We start from the raw sequence: 20,672 nt of genomic DNA, 5'->3' as shown, positions 1-20,672 counted from the left end.
TTTAGCTCCAAGTAGCATTTAGTTCCAAGTAGCATTGGAGCGTTTTTCTGCAAGTAGGCAATGTCGGGTTTTGCTGCAAGTAGTATTGTAGCATTTAGCTCCAAGTAGCAGTGTAGCATTTAGTATAGTAGTATGGTAGCAATTAGCTAGAAGTTTGAATGTATTAGCGAGCACGTTCGAACATATTTGCGAGTATGTACATGCGAGGACACTCGAACGCCTTCATTAGAACGTATTTCTCGTAACTATAGTGCAAAAGCCAATCCAAATATTGTATTGTATTTGTCTTCCACTTTTTTAGTTGAGAACAGCATGCACAATTTATTTTCGTGGCTGATGATTTGTTGTCCGCACGAGTGCGACTGAGCGAAACAGTGTCACCGTTTGCATGTTTGCACGTTCTCCTTTGCACCAGTCCCCTCAAGACTGACTGACGAGATGTTTATTTTGTGTGATTGCCAGATAGAGCAGCTGAAGCAGGAGCTGAACAGGAAGGAGTCGGACATGCAGGCCCTGCAGACCAAACTGGAAACGCTAACCAATCAGAACTCGGACTGCAAGCAACATATCGAGGTGCTTAAGGAGTCCCTCAACGCCAAGGAGCAACGTGCCAATACGCTACAGACTGAGGTTAGTTTGCATATATAAGTACAGGTGCAAAGAAATACCGCATTCTCACAATTAGGCTGTCCAAGATTAAAGCTGTCCAAGAGGAGGCCATCTTTGAAGTCCCTATACTTTATGGCTATAATGATTTTATCTGTGCTATGAGGGATGGAGGCCTGTTGCATGTACCGAGATGGTGTGTCTGTGAAAGCAGGGAGCATTTAACATTTTTCTCCATCACTCTCAAGACTTGGAACTGATACTTTAGATCTCTGTGTTCCCCCAGTTGAGAGTGGCCTGCTAACTTTGTCCACTCATCATTACAGGAAGCAATTTGGGCCAAAATTAGGCCTAATTGTCCATACATGCGAAAGGAATTTTGGCTCTTGTCGTGAATACATCATACTTATAGGGACTGGTTTCAGTGGGTGGTTTGGATTTCAGGGGTGTTCTGCGAGACCTTTTTATACCTGATCCAGTGAAGTGGTCACATTTCTTTTGGTATTATTCATTTTGTTCATTGAAGTCAAGAGTTATATCATTAATTGATTGATTAGAATACAGTATTTAGACTATTGCAGGTGCATAGAACACATTATTGTAAAGATAATTTTTGACTTGACTTACGCGTTAAACTAGTTTTTTTTTTCTTAGGTGTGTGTGGCTAATGCTGTATATACACATTGGTACTCCGGCATGAGTAGACCATCCCCTTTATATAAAAACAGCGTGGCCTCTTTAGAGCGCTTTGTTGTTGACAACCTAGTGTGGTAAATTCCAATTACCGGAGGATTTAATCGGATATAGTTTCACATTTCAAACGTGTTGTTATGAGATGTTAACTAGAATCTTTTTCTTTTCATTTGACATGTCTGAGAATATGCGTGTTGGTATGAATAATTTATATTGAAGTAGTGACGTTCAATTGATTCTAATGCTTCCGATGGTGGCTGCATAGACTCCCATGACATGTAATTGGATCAGATAGTATCACTAAATGTTAAGCACAAACATGCAAAACACACCCACTCTCCAGGCTGATTGCTTGACTCTCATCATCTTCGCCCGGTCTCAAGAGGTTTTCTCCCACTATTGAAGTCGCATTTTGCCTGCTTGAGAAAGTCTTGAGTTTCCACATCTAAGTGGGCAAAAGCCCAGGATGAGTAAAGCTATTTAGGGCATTTGGGGGCCAAGTATTACCCCGCATTCCTCTGTTACCTGTCCGTCACTCACTTTTCGAGCACGGGACCTCGCTTTCAACTCATTCATCCCTTCCACTTATATTATTGGTTCATCTCTGCTTCTCTAAATTGTGTCTTTCATACAGTTATTACTCCAGCCAAGGCGATCATATCCACACCAGCGCACGGTGTACGTGCTCGTCACTTTGCCAGTTGTGGTTCATGTGACTGACAGTAATTGATCCACAATGGCTCATAGGAGCAACAATTGATGTATCTGTCGGTCAGTGTCGAGGACAGCTTCCACAAGGCCCCGTTTGAATTTATCGACAGATTGCAGAAAATATTCATTATGAGCACAGATATGAGAATTTGCTGCCTGTCTGAAGAAACCTCTCCAAACTACCGATGTCTGTGTCCTTCCTGCAGCGATTATGACCACGCGCAGTTGAAACTAAACTCCTGCAGATCAGGTGACCTAACAGCAAGCCTCTTACATATTTAAACAGCCCAGAAAAAGTGCACAACCTCTTTGAAACAAGATGTTTGCAGATGTAATGATGATCGTAGTTTTTCCAAATTCCTTCCCCTGTGTCCCATGCAATGAATGCAAGATGTGTTTATCACCTGTGACAGCGCCGCCCTTTGGACAGTACTTATAATACAAACTTCCCAGCTGGTTGGATCTCCTTCCCAATCCAAAAAGTGGCTGAATTGCTCAACAGTGATTGTGAAAAATCACCATAAGGTGGTTGAGTTGACTTCAACCCAACTTGGTCAATCATGGTTACCATTCTCAGGCCCGAGTTGCTTTCATGGCTTATGTGGTTTGGGATGCTGTGGAAGCAGCAATGCTTTCGGGCCGCCCAGGACAAGCATGGATAGGTCCAAAATAAACCCCCCTGCACAGACTATGTGGAAAAAAAAAAACTAACGTGGAGCTATAGCGGCTGAGACCTTTGGTTTTTTTTTTTCTGTACGTGCTGAATGGATTACTAATTTGCATGGCCATGTATTGTACATCATGCAAACTTTGCATTTCAATTTTGTTCTCTTCACTTGGAATGAAATGTCCGAGATAAAGCACCATCTTCCTGATGATGTATCCCACATGTGTCCTTTTGTGGAACCTCTTCAATGAAACACATCAATAAAACAATAGCTTGGCTCGGTCCGCTATCAAATTGAGGCTGCCGGGACCACCAGAAACAACGAGTGGCATTCTTCTCTCGCAAAAGTTTCTCACTTGAGGGTCACACCGTTTTACTTTACTACTTAACTGCAAACTTTTATCTGCTCACGCAAGTCGACTTGCAAACATTAAAAAAGACAATGATACTGCACCGCCAGATGTTTTCGCGCCTTGGAGTTGATATTTTTTTTTCCTTTCACTTTTTCCTTCTGAGCTGTAAAAAAACACAATTTGAACATTTTCTTCTTGCTCCGATTCAGCACGCAGAGATTGACGTGAAACAGTTATTTGAAAAGAATTGCTGACTTTTGCATTTGGGGCTGTTGACATGAATATGCAGGGTACATGATTACCAGACAGGAAGCCATTAACATTTGAACCTGTATGGTTTCATGCTACTTAAGTTCTTACACTAATACTCAGCGGAGCCCAATGTGAAAAGCAAACTGCAGCATGCTGGATGTGGAGAGTTTTATCATCCACATGTTGAGTTATGTGTACCTTTAGTGTTCTTCGTGTCATGTGCTTCCTGAGATGAAACTCCATTAATATTAGGACGAGTGATGAGAAGACAAGATCAAGACCCCTTGGGACCAACATTTCATTTTCTGTCAACGTGATGACCAGAATTCATATTCAAAGAGGGTCCAATTGATCTGTTATCGAGGGGAAACTTTTCCTTGGTTTGCTGTCAGTGCTGTAAGTGGACATGATAATGGATGGAGAGTGTGAGCACAGTGACAGCTTGGTGCTACTCCATCAATCCATCCGCCTTTACAATACACCTTGAGTGACTTTCATGCCTCTGCACAATTTTTTTTTCTGAATTATGCGATTTATGTGTGGGTACGGGTGGGCAGGGGAGCGCATTACATCTGTGTTTTTCCTTGTTGATTCTGTAGCCTGTAGGCAAACAGCTGTGTTTCCATAGTTGTACATGAGGCAGGAGACTGGGGGCTGTACCCCATGCTTCACTCGTCCCGGTGTGAGGCAGTTTTTTTTTTTTTTTTTACATTTGGGTATTCTCCAGACCTTACCTTGAGGTCAAATGTCCCTGAGATTCCAGATGAGATAAAGTCCAAAGTGTGTGTGACTAAACATTTTGAAACATTTGAGAGCCACTTCTCAGGTAGCTTACCGGTTTCCTACCCATTTCTGAAGGAACAAATTTGCTCAAATTACATTGAAGATTTTATTATTGATAAATAGTTAATAGTTTCATCTATGTCACAGGTGTCAAACTCAAGGCCCGGGTGCCAGATACGGCCCGCCACATCATTTTATGTGGCCCGCGAAGACAAATTGTGCATCAAATTCGTGTCATTACTAGAATTGCAAATTGTCTTCACTTTTAATATCTTTTTTTAAAGATATTTAAATATATTTTTTTAAATATTTGACCAGTTTTTACTCGTCTGATTTGAAAACGAGTTATTTGTCAGTTTGTCCTCATACATTTATTTGGGTTGACAGTAATAATGGCCCTCCGAAAGAAGGTATGACTACCATGCGGCCGGCGAAAAAAATGAGTTTGACACCCCTGATCTATGTGACGACACAATGATTTCTCACGAATTATTAATACTGATTTACCAAGCTCACCACGTTTGTCTGATCTGTCTGTCCAGTTGTCCATCCGTCTGTCTGACATGTTTACGTTTTACTTAGTGTTTCAAATGATCATGTCTACATGCCCAGAAAATCCCAATGTCCCATGGCACAACATAAATCCATCAGAATTATGGAAACATTCATTAATAATTATATAGAATTCATAAATAATAAATATTTTTTGTAGGTATAATCATATAATAATGTATATATAATTTATAATTTATACATTAAAAAAAAATCCAAACAGTAAGACGTTTTTCAGTAAACTGGAAATTATATACTGGCCATTCATTTCTAAAACATTGAATGCTGTAATGCAATGAAAAGGTTAAAAAAAAAAAAGTATTATGCAACCATTTTTTTAAGCTTTTATTTCCTCCTCTAAACAATTACAGTTTATTTGAACAGGCCTCTTTTTGGATTAAAGTGTAAAAAGTAATGACATTTTTTTCTTTTTTTTCGAGGGGTCACTTTATTCCCCCAATATCGTAAAACTTTTTACTGAGGGTGTTGCCTTCATATCCACAGTAGATACTGTGTCGTATCTTTTTACACTCATTTGAAGGTCACGGGTGACTAAAATGTTTCATCAGGATATTTGTGGTGTATTAGGAATGTTTTTCGGATCACTGGCTTGACTAGATTCCCACAATGAATATGCATCCTCCTGGGAATGCAATTGTTACTATGTAAACTGCCTAAGTGTCCACTAGACTTGGCCTGCCGCGGTCTTCCCATCATCTCTGGTTCTGCCGTCTTGACTGTGGTCTGACTCATATGGTCCCTGGGATGTTGATTGCGGTCCAGAGCCCACTCTGGGCCTGATACCTTTGCAGATTTTGCTGCCAGAAAAACTTTTATGATGAAATGTGAGGCAGGAAAAAGGGAGGTGAAGACAAACAGAGACGATGTTTTCTTTGAGCCTCCGTTTCATTTTGCTAACCACTGTCCAGAATACACATTTGGCTATCTTTGAAAGAAGGAGGAAGTCGGCTCAAGTGGTTGTCGGTTTAACCTTGCGTTGTTTTTTTTTTTTTATGTGTGGCAAAAATACATCAATGTTTTTCCTAAGTAATACCAAAGATTCCAATCCTTATGCAAATTGCAACCACAGAATGTTGAACACATCTGAAGGATTTTCATTGTTATATCTTGACTATTCATGAGTCCATTAAATTCATCATGAAATCTATCACTCACAAAAAAAGCTGTCAGCTGACACAATTCAATAATGGCAGGCGAGGCGCCACTTGTGCTTCGACGTAACTTCCAGTCTGCAGCTGAAAATCACTTTTGCTGCGCTTAGCCAACGCCATCGAGGTGTGACGGAAAGTCAAGAAGGAAATGGGAACAATACCGTTCTGTTCATTATTGTCACCTTTTTACTGTTAGCAAAATAAAGACACTACTGTGTATTTTGCTTAAAAGCTGAGAAGTGTTTCATTGTGGCTGATATTCTATAGTGGACTGATACTTCTTGAGTTTCACCGTTTTTTTCTTAATCCCTCCTTCTGTTTGAACTCCTCAGCTCTCTTCCCACATTTATCCATGTCTGTTTCCCTTTTTTTCAGTCCTCTGTCCGGCAGCGATCGGTGCTTTTAGAGGGTATTAGCAAGGTGTCCTTATTGTACTATCCCAGCTTAGTGGGCCGGTGCAGGTGAGAGTGGGGATTTCCTGTTCAGCCTCTCTCGAACATTCTTGCTAAATTGCTCCTTTCCAGGTGGAATTTGTGGGTCGAGGGGCTCTTTGCAACTCATATTGCAGAACCTGAACTTCAGCCGTGCATTGATGTGAAGGCACTAACAGACCCAAGGTGCAAGGATTAGTGGTGTCATCTGGTTTATGTGAGTGCTTGTGTGTGTGTCCGAGAGGCAGAACAGAACTTGGGTCACTTGTCTGACTTTTGTTGTCTGCCAGAAGAGCAATGCTACTTCTTGAGAGGAGATCTCTCTGTGTGCCTTCAACCTGTTTGGTGGTTCGGATCGGAGGAAGGCAAAAAGGAGCTCAAGTTTAAAAAGAAAATAGACATTATCATTCCTGTGTAAATATTGGAAAACATATCTATTGTACAAAGGAGGATGTGCATATGCGAGAGCAAACCACATTGAAAATAAGCAATGGAGAGATTATTCGTATAATTTAATCCAAATGTAGGCAGAGTGAAATATTAAGAAAATACTTTTGGATAAGACCTACTGGCCAAGGGTATTATAGTCAACAAAAGAAATGAAATCACGAAATATAATTTCCTCAATGAAATAAATTAGAACACAAAAATGCTTTTAAAAAAAAAAAAGAGAACTTGCCCAAACGACATCTCAATTTTATAAAATCACATTGATTGAACGAACTAAAACTAAAAATGTTCCTTATTTTTGTCTTAGTCTATTATTATTGTAGATTAGCTTTTGAGGTTCATTTTAAATGACTACGTATGTATTTCGGTATTGCTGCAGGTACAGAAAAAGGACAAACAAAAAGTCACATATAGTGACCTTTTTTTATTTGATCTCTACCACATACCAAAGCCTACATATATACAAATAAAAACAAAAAAAAAACAAATCTGATCCTAAAACTAAACTAAAACAAACCATTTAAAAATTTCATTTTAAAGACAACAAATCAAAGTATTTGTCCCTTGACGTTGTACTCAGTTATGTGTTTTTGACTTTTAGGTAGATGCTCTCCGGGTGCGTTTGGAAGAAAAAGAGCAGTTCTTGACAAAGAAGAACAAACAGCTTCAGGACCTAACAGATGAAAAAAGCACTGTAACGGGAGAAATCAGAGACATGAAGGATATGTTGGACGTCAAGGAGAGAAAAGTCAATGTCCTTCAGAAAAAGGTAGGTGCAGCTACGTACCAAAGGGAAAGCTTGCGGATGGACGTTCTTAATTTGAAGGCCACCTTTTTCAGCCAACTGGTTTTTACTGTACTTCTCGGCCATTGCGTCGGTTCTATTGAATTGTATGCAAGTAGGCAGGCGCATTGAAAGCAGCAAATTCACAATTTGAGATAATTACAATAAAAAAAAAATGACTGCTGTGCCTTGCAACAAAAGTTTAATTTAATTAATCATTCTCCCCAAAAAGTTTGTAATGTGTGTTTGTGAAGAAAATTAGTACTCTATAATTTTGTACATCAAAAAAATATATATTAATGAGTGTAAAAACTTTATTACACAATTCTTGCCACATTTTTTGCTTCCGTTTAATTCAGCGCTCCTTCTGTGGTACTTGCCTTGGCCAACTGGGGGCAGTATTATGCATGCATACAGATATGCATGGAGCTGTCCCAGCTCCTCAATAAGCACAGTAATATTAGTCGTTCCTACGCAGAGGATAAAGAATAAATGCATGCATGCGAGTGATGTGGCGCTCAATTGTTTGTGTTCAAATATCAGTTGCTTCAAAAGTTTATAGAGTATAACTCCGATGCTAGTTGTTACTCTGCCATTAAGTGTTAGCATTAAGCTACTGGACTTTCATACAAAGTTACACACACCAATGCGCAAGTTTTAATTCTAACCACCTGTGATTATCATGTTGTCATTTTGGTTACAGGCCACTGACAGACACATAGAAGTCCCCTGTCAACTTTCTTGTTTCCTCTCATGTCCTCAGTTTAGAGTGCCCCTCTCTCACCTTACTTCTGACTAGTCCCTTGCTGCTTTTAATTAAAAGGTCAAATCGAAGGTCACGTTATTTCGTCAGTCTTTGCACATTTGACTGCATGAATATTTAATACCTCCAAGCGTTGCTCTCTCAGACACTTGAACATGACCTTCAGCAGAGAATATCAACCTTCCAACAACCTCTAGACAATTGAAATCTACTAATTTGTTTAGAAAAAAAAGCCTCGTACCTTAAAATGGAAAAGCTAAACTTGCCATTATAGTTAATTGAACTGTATATTCATTCACTCTTGCATGTCTCGAAATGTTTGATGTGAAGATAGACCAAGAAAAGATCATAGAAGAGACAGTCAACCCCTCCCCCTTGTTTTTCTTTCATGAATCTGTGGATGTCACTCTTTTTTTAAGATTCACTCTGTTATTTGGGGGTGCTCGGCTATATGCTGTCTGTTCCCTCTCTCATTTGACAATTACAGTATATAAGATGCTTGATATGAAAGGAGAACTTCAACTGACAGCCAGCAATAGTAATTAGTTGAGTTTGTCTTTCATTATTTGTGATCTTTAAGTCATAAGGCACAAATCACAGATTTTTTTTTTTCTTTACTGCAAGATAATGTAGACTGTAGTCTTTAATTTCCAAAGAATTTATGCTCTCCATGTTATTGACATGCAATGAGCTGGGATGTATCCTTTGGGTGGATGTGGGTGGCATTAGGTCAGGAGTACACAGAGCAATTCTTTTTCAAGGTCGGTGTACAGAGGTCGGTCAGACCGCATGTGATAACACTAATATTCAAAACAAAATCTCCTGCTCTCCAGAAGACGTGATTATTGTAATGGTCTTCTGACTGGACTCCCTTGCTGCAGATCGGGTTCTTAGCAGAGCAAATAGATTTAAGGATTACACCGACTCAGCTGTAGAATAGATTTTGAAATGCTGCTACTGGTTCAGGGATACATTGAACAAATGTTTATTGGAATATAAACCCAATTGGGTTCCGAGTTCGGCAGACGGGTTAATTTGTAGAGCCCAGAGTTCAAAGCAAACATGGTGTATCAGCAATTAGCTGTAATGCTGCAAATGGAATAAACTAACAAGAGAAATGAAGTTCATTTATGTGTCAACAATATGCCAGCTCCTCCAAAATTGAAAGTTAGAATGTGCACTTGCAGCAGTGACATGGAGACATATTTCACCCCGTTTAGCTTTTGCCCGTCGCCCGCCTCGTGCACGGCACCGTTGTGCAGTGGCAGCACATACACAATGAATGCGCTGTGCGAGAGTTGCAACCACTAAAGAAAAAAAATCACAATAAAGGCAATTCAGAGATGAACATCTGGAAAAGTATAAGCAGAAAACAGTTCCTTTGCCATTTATGTGGTTGCACAAGCCAAAGACGAATGAATGTGACTCAAAATCTATGAGACAAATTACCAATTTTATGTTTCAGTGTGTTTCACATCTTAAAGTTTTGGCAGCCTTGGTGTTTGTTTTGTACTAAATCATCCCGGCTGTTCTTTCGCTACTCCTTATTTCTATATTCTACTAGCATATAGTGTACCGCACTTCATCTGTTAAAGTGAAGTTCTAAAAGATTTTTGACATGTGGAACTTTAGAATGGTCAAGAGCTCTACTTGAACCCCTCATTTGTGCTGTACATATTCTTTAATAGAGCAAGGGATACCTTACGTGTGTGTATGTATTCCTCGTCTCAGGAGATGACCGCCAATGTTTTCTACGGGCCTCTGCATGGACAGCCACTCTGATTTATTGCGTGGCACTATGATGTCAGCGCCGTAGCTTGAGCCTCAGGTCCAGTCTAACGGCCAGAGGCTCAATTTAACCCAGAGTAACAAGCAACTTGCCCTTCAAGTGAACAAATGAACGTGAATGTGTAAGATTTCTAGCTTCTCAGCGAAACAGTGGAAGCTCTGTTGGAACCCCTTCGTCTATGTGACCGTGACCAATGCATAATGATGCATCTATTTATTTATTTATTTTCATTTTGGGTTTCATTCCCTCTCTTTGGCCGGCGGGGCGGGGTGGGGTTGCAGGAGGCAGAGACTGGTTGTGGTGCGGTCTTGGCACGCATGTGTTATTCATGTTCAAACATTGTGGTCGTCTCAATCCATATTCATGCTTTTAAAAAGCCAAGCTTTGTGCGTGGAAGTATAGTATACTATCAGGTTCCCTCCCTATGGCAACCGCAGACGGGCAGCTCCAGTTACCTCGGCCGTGGTTGCACTGGACATAGGAGCATAGTCGGTAAATATATATATATATATATATATATATGTATATGTATATACATATATTTTATATATATATATATATATATATATATATATGTATATATGTATATATATAAAAGAAAAAGACAATCTTGGGGAAAGCACGATATTGACTGATAGAGCGCAGAGTAAAAACAAAAAAAGAAAAAGGTTGTCACTTCCTGTATATATATATATATATATATATATATATATATATATATATATATATATACACGTGTGTATATATATATATATATATATATATATATATAGCAGAAGGGCTATATATATATATTTTGCATTTTATATATATTTATATTTATAATATGAAAAATAATATTTATAATATAATAATATAATATTTATATATATTTTGCAGAAGGGCAAAAGCGAGCTTGATGTTTATTTTCAATATATATAATATATATATAATATATATAATATATATATATATATATATATATATATCAAGGACCCATCCACAGATCTAGAAACATCTTGGGCTGCCTTGGAGGTATTCCAGCTAAGCGATTGTGTGTATCAGCTGTACTTCTCAGATCATCTGTGATAAGCCTGAACTCCACCAATGTCTTTCATCCTAATGGATTCCATCTGACCAATCAGAGCATGGACACATGGCTGCAGATAAGCCCGCCGGTGCTGGAGAAGTTCCGGCAAAATCCTTGCGATAGTCCCCCACCCCTCAACTCGTTTATCCCTCAACTGCTGCTATCAACAATCAGCCAGGGTTAATGTTGAGAGCCCGAGGCTGACTGATTGGAGCCGTGCAGACTGCACATTAGTCAGGGCAAGCCTAATGTTGGACTCCAGCTATCCAAGTCCATCTTCTGCCTGACCACCTGCACTTGAGTTCACCAAATCGTATACATTTAAAAAAACTGACATGAGACTGTAACCATATCTCAAGCTCGCTTGTTCGTCCCAACAAGCCACAGACATATTTGGGGGTCTTGCATATTAGGTAAAACACCAAGTTGAGACATCTGCGGTGGTCTTCGGTGAGTAACTCTTTCTTTCTCGCTTTGCATTCTCTCCATACAAAAGGAAAAAAAAATACTAATGGCACTGGGAGCAGGAGAATCATGCAACAGGGTAATTACACAGCAATTACCGCAACATTCTGCAGCTGAAGGGGCGCTCGAGATATGGTCTTGAGCCTAAAGAGCAGAGACGTGACTCAACTTAGCTAAAAACACACAGACACACACGGTCAGGTGGAGCTTGGCTCACACAAGTGCATTCTGTCTTTATTCAAAAGCTTTACCTCCCTGCTCGTTGTGCTCGGCAGAGGAAACTCCCACTGTGTCTCACTCTTATTGTGTCTCGTATGTAAAGGATGTCTGGAGACGAGGAGGAAGACATTTTTTATCTTGTGGTGCTTTGACCCAACACCAAATATTCATGATGACAATCGCAGCTTGACTTGTTTTGACAAAAAGCCATGACTTTATACCTGACAGTCGGACTGGTGACCAGTCCGAAGTGTAGTTTGTCTTTAGTCTAAAGTCAGCTGACATAGACCCCAGGTCCTCGTGGCCCTAGAAAATAGATTCTCGTTTGGTTACCGTACTTGTATGCACTTTCCAAGTTCCTCTAATTTCTTTTTTTTTTTTAACTTGGCATTGTTGGTGGATTAAAAGCTGTCCACAAGGTGGCGTCAGTTTCCATAGTATCACAGCTTTCATCCGCTCTATGAGTTCAAGTCCCAGGCACAGATGGCTGCGAGATGAGATGGAGAGACGGGGGTTAAACGAAGGCCATACTGAGAAGGTGATAGTCTTTTAGGAGTGAATTGTGTGTTCTTTTGAAAAGTCACAACTGAAAGCTTTCAAGCGTTTGTGATGATTGTGAGATTCAATAATTTGCGATGGTCAGAGATGGGACGAGCGTGCAGGTGGACAGCTTGAAGCATTTTGTTTACAACACACGTTCGAATGCATGTACTGACTTGCTCACAGTTTGTATCACTAAGTCGTCCGTGTGTGTGTTTGTCGAAATGTTTGCTTGCTTTTTCTTTAATCACAGCATGTACATGATCCAGGGCTACTTGTCACTTTGTAGTCTCGGAAGTCAGCGTGACCCACATTCCTCCTGGGAAGTACAAAATTTGGTGCTACATGATGTTTGTATGCGAAACTGTGTTTGTACGGTATGTTCATGTTGATGTTTCACTTTGAGTCTAGAACAACCCTCGTTATATGTTTATAAACAGTTACAAGTGGAGAAAAATGAAGACTTGGTTGACTTTTACTGAGAGAAACCAAATCGTGTTCAGCATTTTATTGGTCCACAAGACTTGAGAAATACTGTGCAAACAATTGTAATGCAATGGTGGTCACGCTCCATCCGGGCCTCCTCAGTGTTCTGCTGAAATGATTCTTCCGGAGGCCACTGAGTTCTTATTCTTTCTTTGGATGGAAGACAGATGGGTCAACTGAGTTTGTGGTTCTGCTTTGGAATATGTTGCGTTTAGGTCGCAGTGTTTTTGCCAGAAACACATTTTCAACCGCTTTTCACTCGTCACATCAAACTGAGCTGTAATAACAATATTATTAACAAACTGTAACCACAATGCGATAGCGAGCCAGTGATCAGATTAGCAGATTGTCATTATGTTAACCTTCATGTTGTATTTACAGTTTCTATTATTTGGGAAGGAAGGAATGTATTTTTTTTGAAACTCAGAATATTTGAATATTTTCTAACATTCTATTTACTCTTCGAAGTAGGCCTCCTGGTCGAAAGTCCAACCTGCTGGCGGCATATGAATTCCACAAAATGTCCACTCCAACTTTCAATGGAATAGTTTCATGTGCCTCCATCACCTTGTAGATAAAGCTACCACCATAAATATTTTGGAGTTGTTATCTATATGACTTAGAGCTGTCTGAAAAGAACACGTTGACACATACAAGAAGTAGAGGTGCAATGTCTGGACTGCGTAGTCATGACAACCGCTCAGTGTAGGAGGTCTGCTACAGCACGAGGCGTATATGGTGTCGTACCATGCGCAACAATTTGATGTTAAAAGTCTATGCATGTTTGGAGTTTGCGCTGAGAGATTGACTGCCATTCTCATCAGCAAAACCCAAGCTCCTAAAGGAAAGCTTTACTTTCCAGAGAGGCAAAAAGCCAACTGCGTCTTTGACTAACTCAAAAAAAGCTTCTATCGTCAACAATTCCAAGCTCCTGACATTTGGGACAAAATGTCACATTCCCTTTCTGATAGATGTGACTCCAATGACAAATTCTTTCAGTCTGAGACCTAAGCTTGGTTTTAAGATAGTTCCACAGTAGGCGGAATGTCGAGGTCAATATTTTATTGACTTGCGTTTTTTTTTTAATGTTTATGTTAAAAGGGCAAAGCAAAGATATCTCATTTAGAGTGTAGTGATCTATCTAAGAACAGTGACGGGGCTAGAATGTTTTTCTTGGGGGGGACATATATCTCGGGGGTCGACAAAACAAGCAAACAAACAAACAAACAAACAAACTCATTTACAAACCCTAAAAATTCAAAGATAGGCTCCAACACGCCTGAGACCCACGTGAGAAGATGTATGAATGATTGAATGTATATGTTCCGTATGTTGGAAATTTAAAAAATAAATCCCAGCATAATTGGAAAATACACAAATACCCTAGCCTGGCACCTGGGGGGCTGGGAAACATATTTCAGGGGTGGCTACTGCCCTCTGCGGCCCCCTTCTAGCTGCACCCGTGTCCAAGAGCAAGAGCAATATGCTCAATTTGGCCTGAAATAAGGCTTTTTAATGTCGGTAGCAAAATGATGAACAAGTGTGCTTCTGGCAAACAGTATCTTGAAGGAACTTATGTTGAAATGCTTCCACTGTATTCAAAAGCCTTTCTGGAATAGTATTTTCCATCTTGTGCTCTCTTTAGGACTCTTTTTTTTCACTTGTGCAACTTTTAGATCATATGTGACATTGTAGAATGTGTTGTACTTCCACGGAACCCAAAAAGTGACCGTAACAAATGTGAGCTGCCTGTATTCTGTCAGTGGTAGAGTGTTAAATGTACTCATCATTGCCTGAAGGGTTTACTGTTGCCATCGCCAACGTACTGACCAATCAACAGACTTAGCTTGAAGTGTAATGACTGCTATTAACAATCAAGATTTACTGAAGGGAACAGACCTATTTTTTTCCCCCATTGCCTCCTGCTACTTTCTCTCTTTTGCCAAACCCAAGATGGCTCCATTAAGCTTGCTGGTTGCCCTCCAGAGAGTGCAGCACTCCAAAGTCTGGAGTCTAATTAGATTTATTTGTACAATAGCTGTGGAGATTTCAGCATTATCGATGTACCCATGACTGGAATGCGGCTTCCCATTTATTTATTTATTTTTGGCTTGAAATGCTTTTCTTGTCTAGTTTCTCATTATACTTTTATATATCCTTTATGAATAAAAGAAAAACAATAATCTGGAATATAAAAGGCAATTCCTGGATCCTTAAGGGCCTCACTTGACTATCTCTGTCTCTCTTTTGCCAGCTTGAGAACCTGTTGGAGCAGTTAAAGGACAAAGACAAACAGTTGTCCGGGTTAAGGGATCGAGTCCAAGGCCTTCAAACCGATTCTAGCAACACGGACACGGCCCTTGCCACGCTGGAGGAGGCCCTGTCTGAGAAGGTGAACGTGTAGAAATATTAATACAAAAAAATCAGATGACCCTTAATGCAAAATTGTGTACACACCACTTTATTTGAGTATCAACTAAAGACACAGCAATATGTCCATGATAACACAACAACCAGCTTGTCAGATACACACAAAATGAAACCATGAGACCACCAGTCGAGTTTTAACGCTCTGGAAAAATTTACTCATCAAGGTACACAGATTAAGAAGGAAATTGGTAAGGCTTCATTAGTTTGCTTCTTTTGCTGTGACTCACTGTTGTTATTCATGGACACATGGCTGCTAATTTATAGATAGACCACACCAGAAGATGTGAGAAAACTAAAAGTGGAAGCTTGGAGGGAGTTTAAGGGAGTATTGAATCATGGGTCATCACTTTGTAGAACCTTGGGGGAATCTATCTGTCTAGCTATCCATCCATTTTGAGAATCTTTTCCCTCGTAAATTAATTTTTGGTAGTTGGAAGAACTTCTATTCAGGAAATAAAAATGCTTTTTGCTTAATTTACTAACATCACATCACTCGATTTACATTTCTGTTTTATACCGTCGCGCACCAACATCAACATGAAAATCAATCACTCATTTGATATGCTAAGAAATTTATTAATAAAAAATTAAAAGTCCCGAACCATATACATCTTGTGCCGTCCCGTCCCGGTGAAAACAACTCCAATCTTGTCCTACTCTCATTCAGCTTGACTTCCACTCCTGCATATCTCACATTTTAGAGGTCAGCTACATCAAAAACAAAAACAAAGTTCATAAAACTAAAAGTGTTTCCCTTCCTGGATAATTTCATTCCCATCTGCTAAAAATCTTTATGCTATACCAACCCAATAAAGTCATTAAAGGTAAAGTTTGAGTCCCATCCCTTGGGAATCTCGTGGGATTCCTGAAAAATGTCAGCCTCTAGGACAGCATCTCAAATTGTGGGGGAAAAAAATGAAATTGACCATATTTGGTCCTTTGGTGACGATATCTTGTTTTCACGTTGCTCCGCCCAAATCTGGCTCAGCGTATTCCTTTCTATAGAATTCAGCTGTGATGAGAAGAGCATTGGCAAGCATTTTCTACTTTGCGGTCAACAATGGGTTCGTAATGTGTTTACAAGAGTGTTGCTAATCACAAACCTGCTTGCCACAGGACATACCACGGATCAAATTAACACGCCGAGCTTTGGTGCCCAGACCAAGCCTGAAGCTCTTGAGACTGTCCCACTAACTGTTTCTATGTCACGTTGGACTTGCACGTTTACGCTCATTGTGCCATTCCTTTCTTTTTTTTTTCTTCCCCCCATCTCATCCTGGCCCATTAGCCATTTCCTTGTCTCTTCTCTCTCTCTTTCGCTCTTCCAAAAGCAGCTCTGTGCCAGGTGGAGTTAGATGGTATATTTGTCCAATTCACCCAGGGGGCTTAAAGCTGCCAATCACGCTGCAATGCCACATCGTAAAAGGCCCAATTTTGAGCGGCGCCGTGTGCCTAAATAAACACCTGAATAAACAGCTCGATAATCGCTTCAGTCCACACGCCCACTCGACACACCTTACGCGCTCACCCACCCATGCTGCGGACGTGGTTTCGGGCCGGCGCTCAAAGCCGTACCGCTGCGATTAGAGAACAGGGGTGAATTATGATATAAACATTCCAACTTGGTTTATCAGGAGTCAGCGTGGAGTTGTAAGGAAGTGATCTCCAGTACTGTATTATCCATTTTCAATAAATCTGTCTCGATACTCCGTCTTGCTCTGATCTCTCGCTGTCAAAGCGATTATTTACGACGATTTTATTTAAGACTTGTATTTATGAGCTTGGCTGGCCTTTTTTTAAAACATGCTATTGGGCCCATTTGGTAAGAGGCTATCATTCATGAATGCTAGCAGAGAGCCCGACTAGTCACCCAGGACTGACAATCGTTTGCATTTTGGACATGAAATGGTTTATGGCTTTAATGGGAATAAGCACGTGAGTAGATCATATCCTTTAAGGTCTTTACCAGAGTCAATCTCATGCCGCTCAATTTTCCTCACTTCTCAGGAGCGAGTCATTGAGAGCCTGCGGGAACAGAAGGAGCGGGCGGACAGGGTTCAACTGGAGGAGTTGGAGCGACTGAGGAAGGACAACCAGGAATTGAAGGACAAGCTCTTAGTGCTCCAACCTCAGAAACTGTCACCCGGCCAGCCCTCGATCCCGAGCCCAAACCAAGGCCGGAGGCCCGACGGAGAGGTCTGTATGGTGTGAGCGTGGAGAGGACGGGGCTTCACAAAGTGGAAATGTGAGCACGTGTGTGTTTAACAAATTTATATGCTCAACAGCACCCGAGAGGAGCAATTGAAACAAATGATGTTGGGGGAGATAACATCATAAAGTGTCCATGTCAGTGCTGTGTAATTTTGGTTGTTGTTGGATTCATTTTTTTTTACTATGATTTGAAACCCAAATAATCCAAAACCAATATAACAAATGGGCAAAAACGACGTGCTTGTTGATTCAAGCGCAGTGAAGACTGTGAGTGGAATGTATGTACGGTCCAATCTACAGTCTACCACAAGTTTCAAAACACAATCACTAAGAACCGTTTCAAATACATTCAACCAATCAAAAATAAATAAATGTCGAATCGTAGACTATATCAAGGGTTTCCCGGGCTATTTATTTGCTTGTGTGTATCTATTTTGGCAGTCTCAAACAACATTTGGATGGGTAAATGATTTGCAAAATTAGCTGGAAAATAAATCAAGTCTAAATAATATATCAATTTTATTTTAAAAAACGTTACAATCAATTATCAATTTTCATGTCTGATTTCATGGACCACCTGCAATACCGCCACAGACCACTAGATGGCCGCGGACCACTGGTTGACAATACAGTGATCCCACGCTGTAATATCTCCGGGTCCCGTTAAAGAAAAAAAGAAGGATGCCTCGTTTGGATGTGTTGATCGTCTTGTACTTTATTGCCACCTCCGCACTTGCAACACCGTTCTCTGTTGTACACCAACCCCTCGCCACCGGGGGCGCTACACATACATGGCACAGTATATTCAAATCTGCTGTGAATATTACACTCGCTACTTCGCGTTTCGTTTATCGCGGCTTCACTACATCGCGGATTTTTTAAAAATTAAAAAGAACATTTAAAAGTCAAAATAAGACTTCTAAACGTGGAAACGTGTCTAACCTTTAGGACAATGTAGTATTGCTCCAAATGTTCGTTTACAGTCCGTTTTCGCACGATGTTAGCACGATCGCGAATTAGCATCTTTCCGCTAACTCGTTAGCCTGCCCAGTACTTCTTGTTGGTGACCGTACTTCGCGGATTTCATTTATCGCGGGTGGTTTTTGGAACCAATTATCCGCGATAAACGAGGGATTACTGTACTTGGACTATATCAAACACATATGTTTACATTGTGTTTTTAATCTAGTTTGTAAATCCATCCATCCATCCATTATCTGAACCGCTTAGTCCCCACGGGGGTCGCGGGTGTGCTGGAGCCTATCCCAGCCGTCATCGGGCAGTAGGCGGGGGACACCCTGAACCGGTTGCCAGCCAATCGCAGGGCACACAGAGACAAACAACCATTTGCACTCGCACTCACACCGAGGGACAATTTGGAGTCTTCAATCGGCCTACCAAGCATGTTTTTGGGATGTGGGAGGAAACCGGAGTGCCCGGAGAAAACCCACGCGGGCCCGGGGAGAACATGCAAACTCCACACAGGGAGGGCCGGAGGTGGAATCGAACCCGCACCCTCCTAACTGTGAGGCGGACGTGCTACCCAGTGCGCCACCGAGCCACCCTAGTTTGTAAATTGAAAAGGAAATTAAGTTAACTCATTCAATGTCAAGTCAGTTAAAAAAGACCTTTGACGTGTATATGCGTCAATGGCAGTGAATGAGTCAAGTGGCTGTAATCAGCGGATTTGCCTCTTTAAGTGGCCGACAATATTCGGGTTAGCATGAGGCTAAGCCTAAAACAATACCATATTTCTCCAGTGTTCTACGTAGACTCGTTAGCTTGGCTTATTAACTTCCAACCATGCTCAGATATGCGGCTTCTCTTGTGTTGAATGTCTGACAACTATCTGAACATAACTTAGGTCAGCTTGTCACCAAATATGTGTTTTCACAACGCTACGGAAACTGGTAAACCAAAATACAGTGGAGCCTCGGTTTTCGAACACAATCCGTTCCAGAAGGCTGTTCGAGAAGTGAATCGTTCGAATTACGAACCATATTTTCCCATTACAAATAATAAAAAAAATTAATCCGTTCCAAGCCCAAAAAAAAAAAAACACCTTTTTTAAGCATTTTTTCATTTGCGCATTTTTGTCCAATCGCGCAACTGCAGCGCACCGCCGAACGCGCAACCGTAGCGCGTCGCCGACCGCGCAACTGCACCGCGCTGGTCGCATGATTATGACAGAGCCGTCGCTGAAATTTAGAAAATATTTTTAAAGTCCTAATATACTTTCCAAAATTTGAATGGACGTCAGTGAGCAGGGAGCTTAATTTGGTCTGATCGCGCCCGGCGCTCAGTGTCGCATTGCTTTAGGAGCGTCTTTGTGTTTTAGTATGGCTTTACTGCTCCCACTTGCTTCCTTTGGAGGCATGATTAGAGTTGATGCAATCCTCAGAGTAACGAGAACGTAATAACGAACGGAGTCAGTTGGCATGCGGGTCCTCTCGGCTAATCTCGCGAGGTTCGACAACCGAATTTCGTCCGACATCCGAAGCAAAACAATCGCGAATTTTTTGTTCGAATTCCGATTTGTTCGAGAACCGGGACGTTCGAAAACCGAGGCTCCACTGTATTGCCTTTTTTTTTTTTTTTTGCCCGCATCCAAAATGCATCTTTAATTCCTTATCCCGGATAGTATCCACAATAATCTTAGTCATCAGCATGGAAGGATTGTCCTGCACTAGATATATCTTAAGAGAGGATTAGGCTGTTGATATTAAAATGATGTGATTAATGGAGGAATAAAAATCCTTCCATCCCTTATTGGGTGCCAAGCAATCGTATTTTTTCCTCCCATTTCCCTCACACACACCAGCACATAGGCTGTCACATGGCCAGAATTTATGAGCGACTTTTCTTTTATAGTCATAAAAAAGCATACACACACACATTTCATTCCCGTTAAACGATATCTCGCCGAGCGTCGGGCCACAAAAAAGGGACGGCAGCTCGATAACTCTTTGGAGGCAGCAGATTTACGCTCTGACAGAAGTGTTGCCATAATTGGATTATTTATTGTCGTCAGCAGCCGGAATGTAAACTTGCAAATTCTTCAAAAGGACTTACAATGTCGCTGGATGCGCAAATGTGTGTTCCTCGACGAGCGAGCAATACTTTCCCCTTCCCGGGTTTCGCGTAAGAGGCAATTTTCAAATCAGAATGAGTTAGATGAGATCGAAGCTCAACGAACTTCAAAATTGTCAGGCAGTGTCAGCAATCCCGTCATTATTTGTATGATTT

At 40.8% G+C, this 20,672-nt stretch overlaps 1 protein-coding gene across 2 annotated transcripts in view; it reads left to right on the top strand.

Annotated features, from left to right (window-relative positions):
• Positions 1-20,672, top strand: part of LOC119116500 (ERC protein 2-like) — a 97,752-nt gene that overhangs the window by 12,158 nt on the left and 64,922 nt on the right. For both annotated transcript variants that reach the window (XM_037241938.1, XM_037241931.1), the window contains 4 exons: positions 463-630; positions 7,272-7,439; positions 15,040-15,177; positions 17,223-17,411. In XM_037241938.1, coding sequence (XP_037097833.1) covers positions 463-630; positions 7,272-7,439; positions 15,040-15,177; positions 17,223-17,411 — 663 coding nt within the window. The remainder of the gene's footprint in view (positions 1-462; positions 631-7,271; positions 7,440-15,039; positions 15,178-17,222; positions 17,412-20,672) is intronic.

Source organism: Syngnathus acus, chromosome 2 (assembly GCF_901709675.1).
Source record: "Syngnathus acus chromosome 2, fSynAcu1.2, whole genome shotgun sequence".
Lineage (NCBI taxonomy): Eukaryota > Metazoa > Chordata > Actinopteri > Syngnathiformes > Syngnathidae > Syngnathus > Syngnathus acus.
Note: the sequence above shows the minus strand (reverse complement) of the source record. Positions and strands in the feature narration are given on the sequence as shown.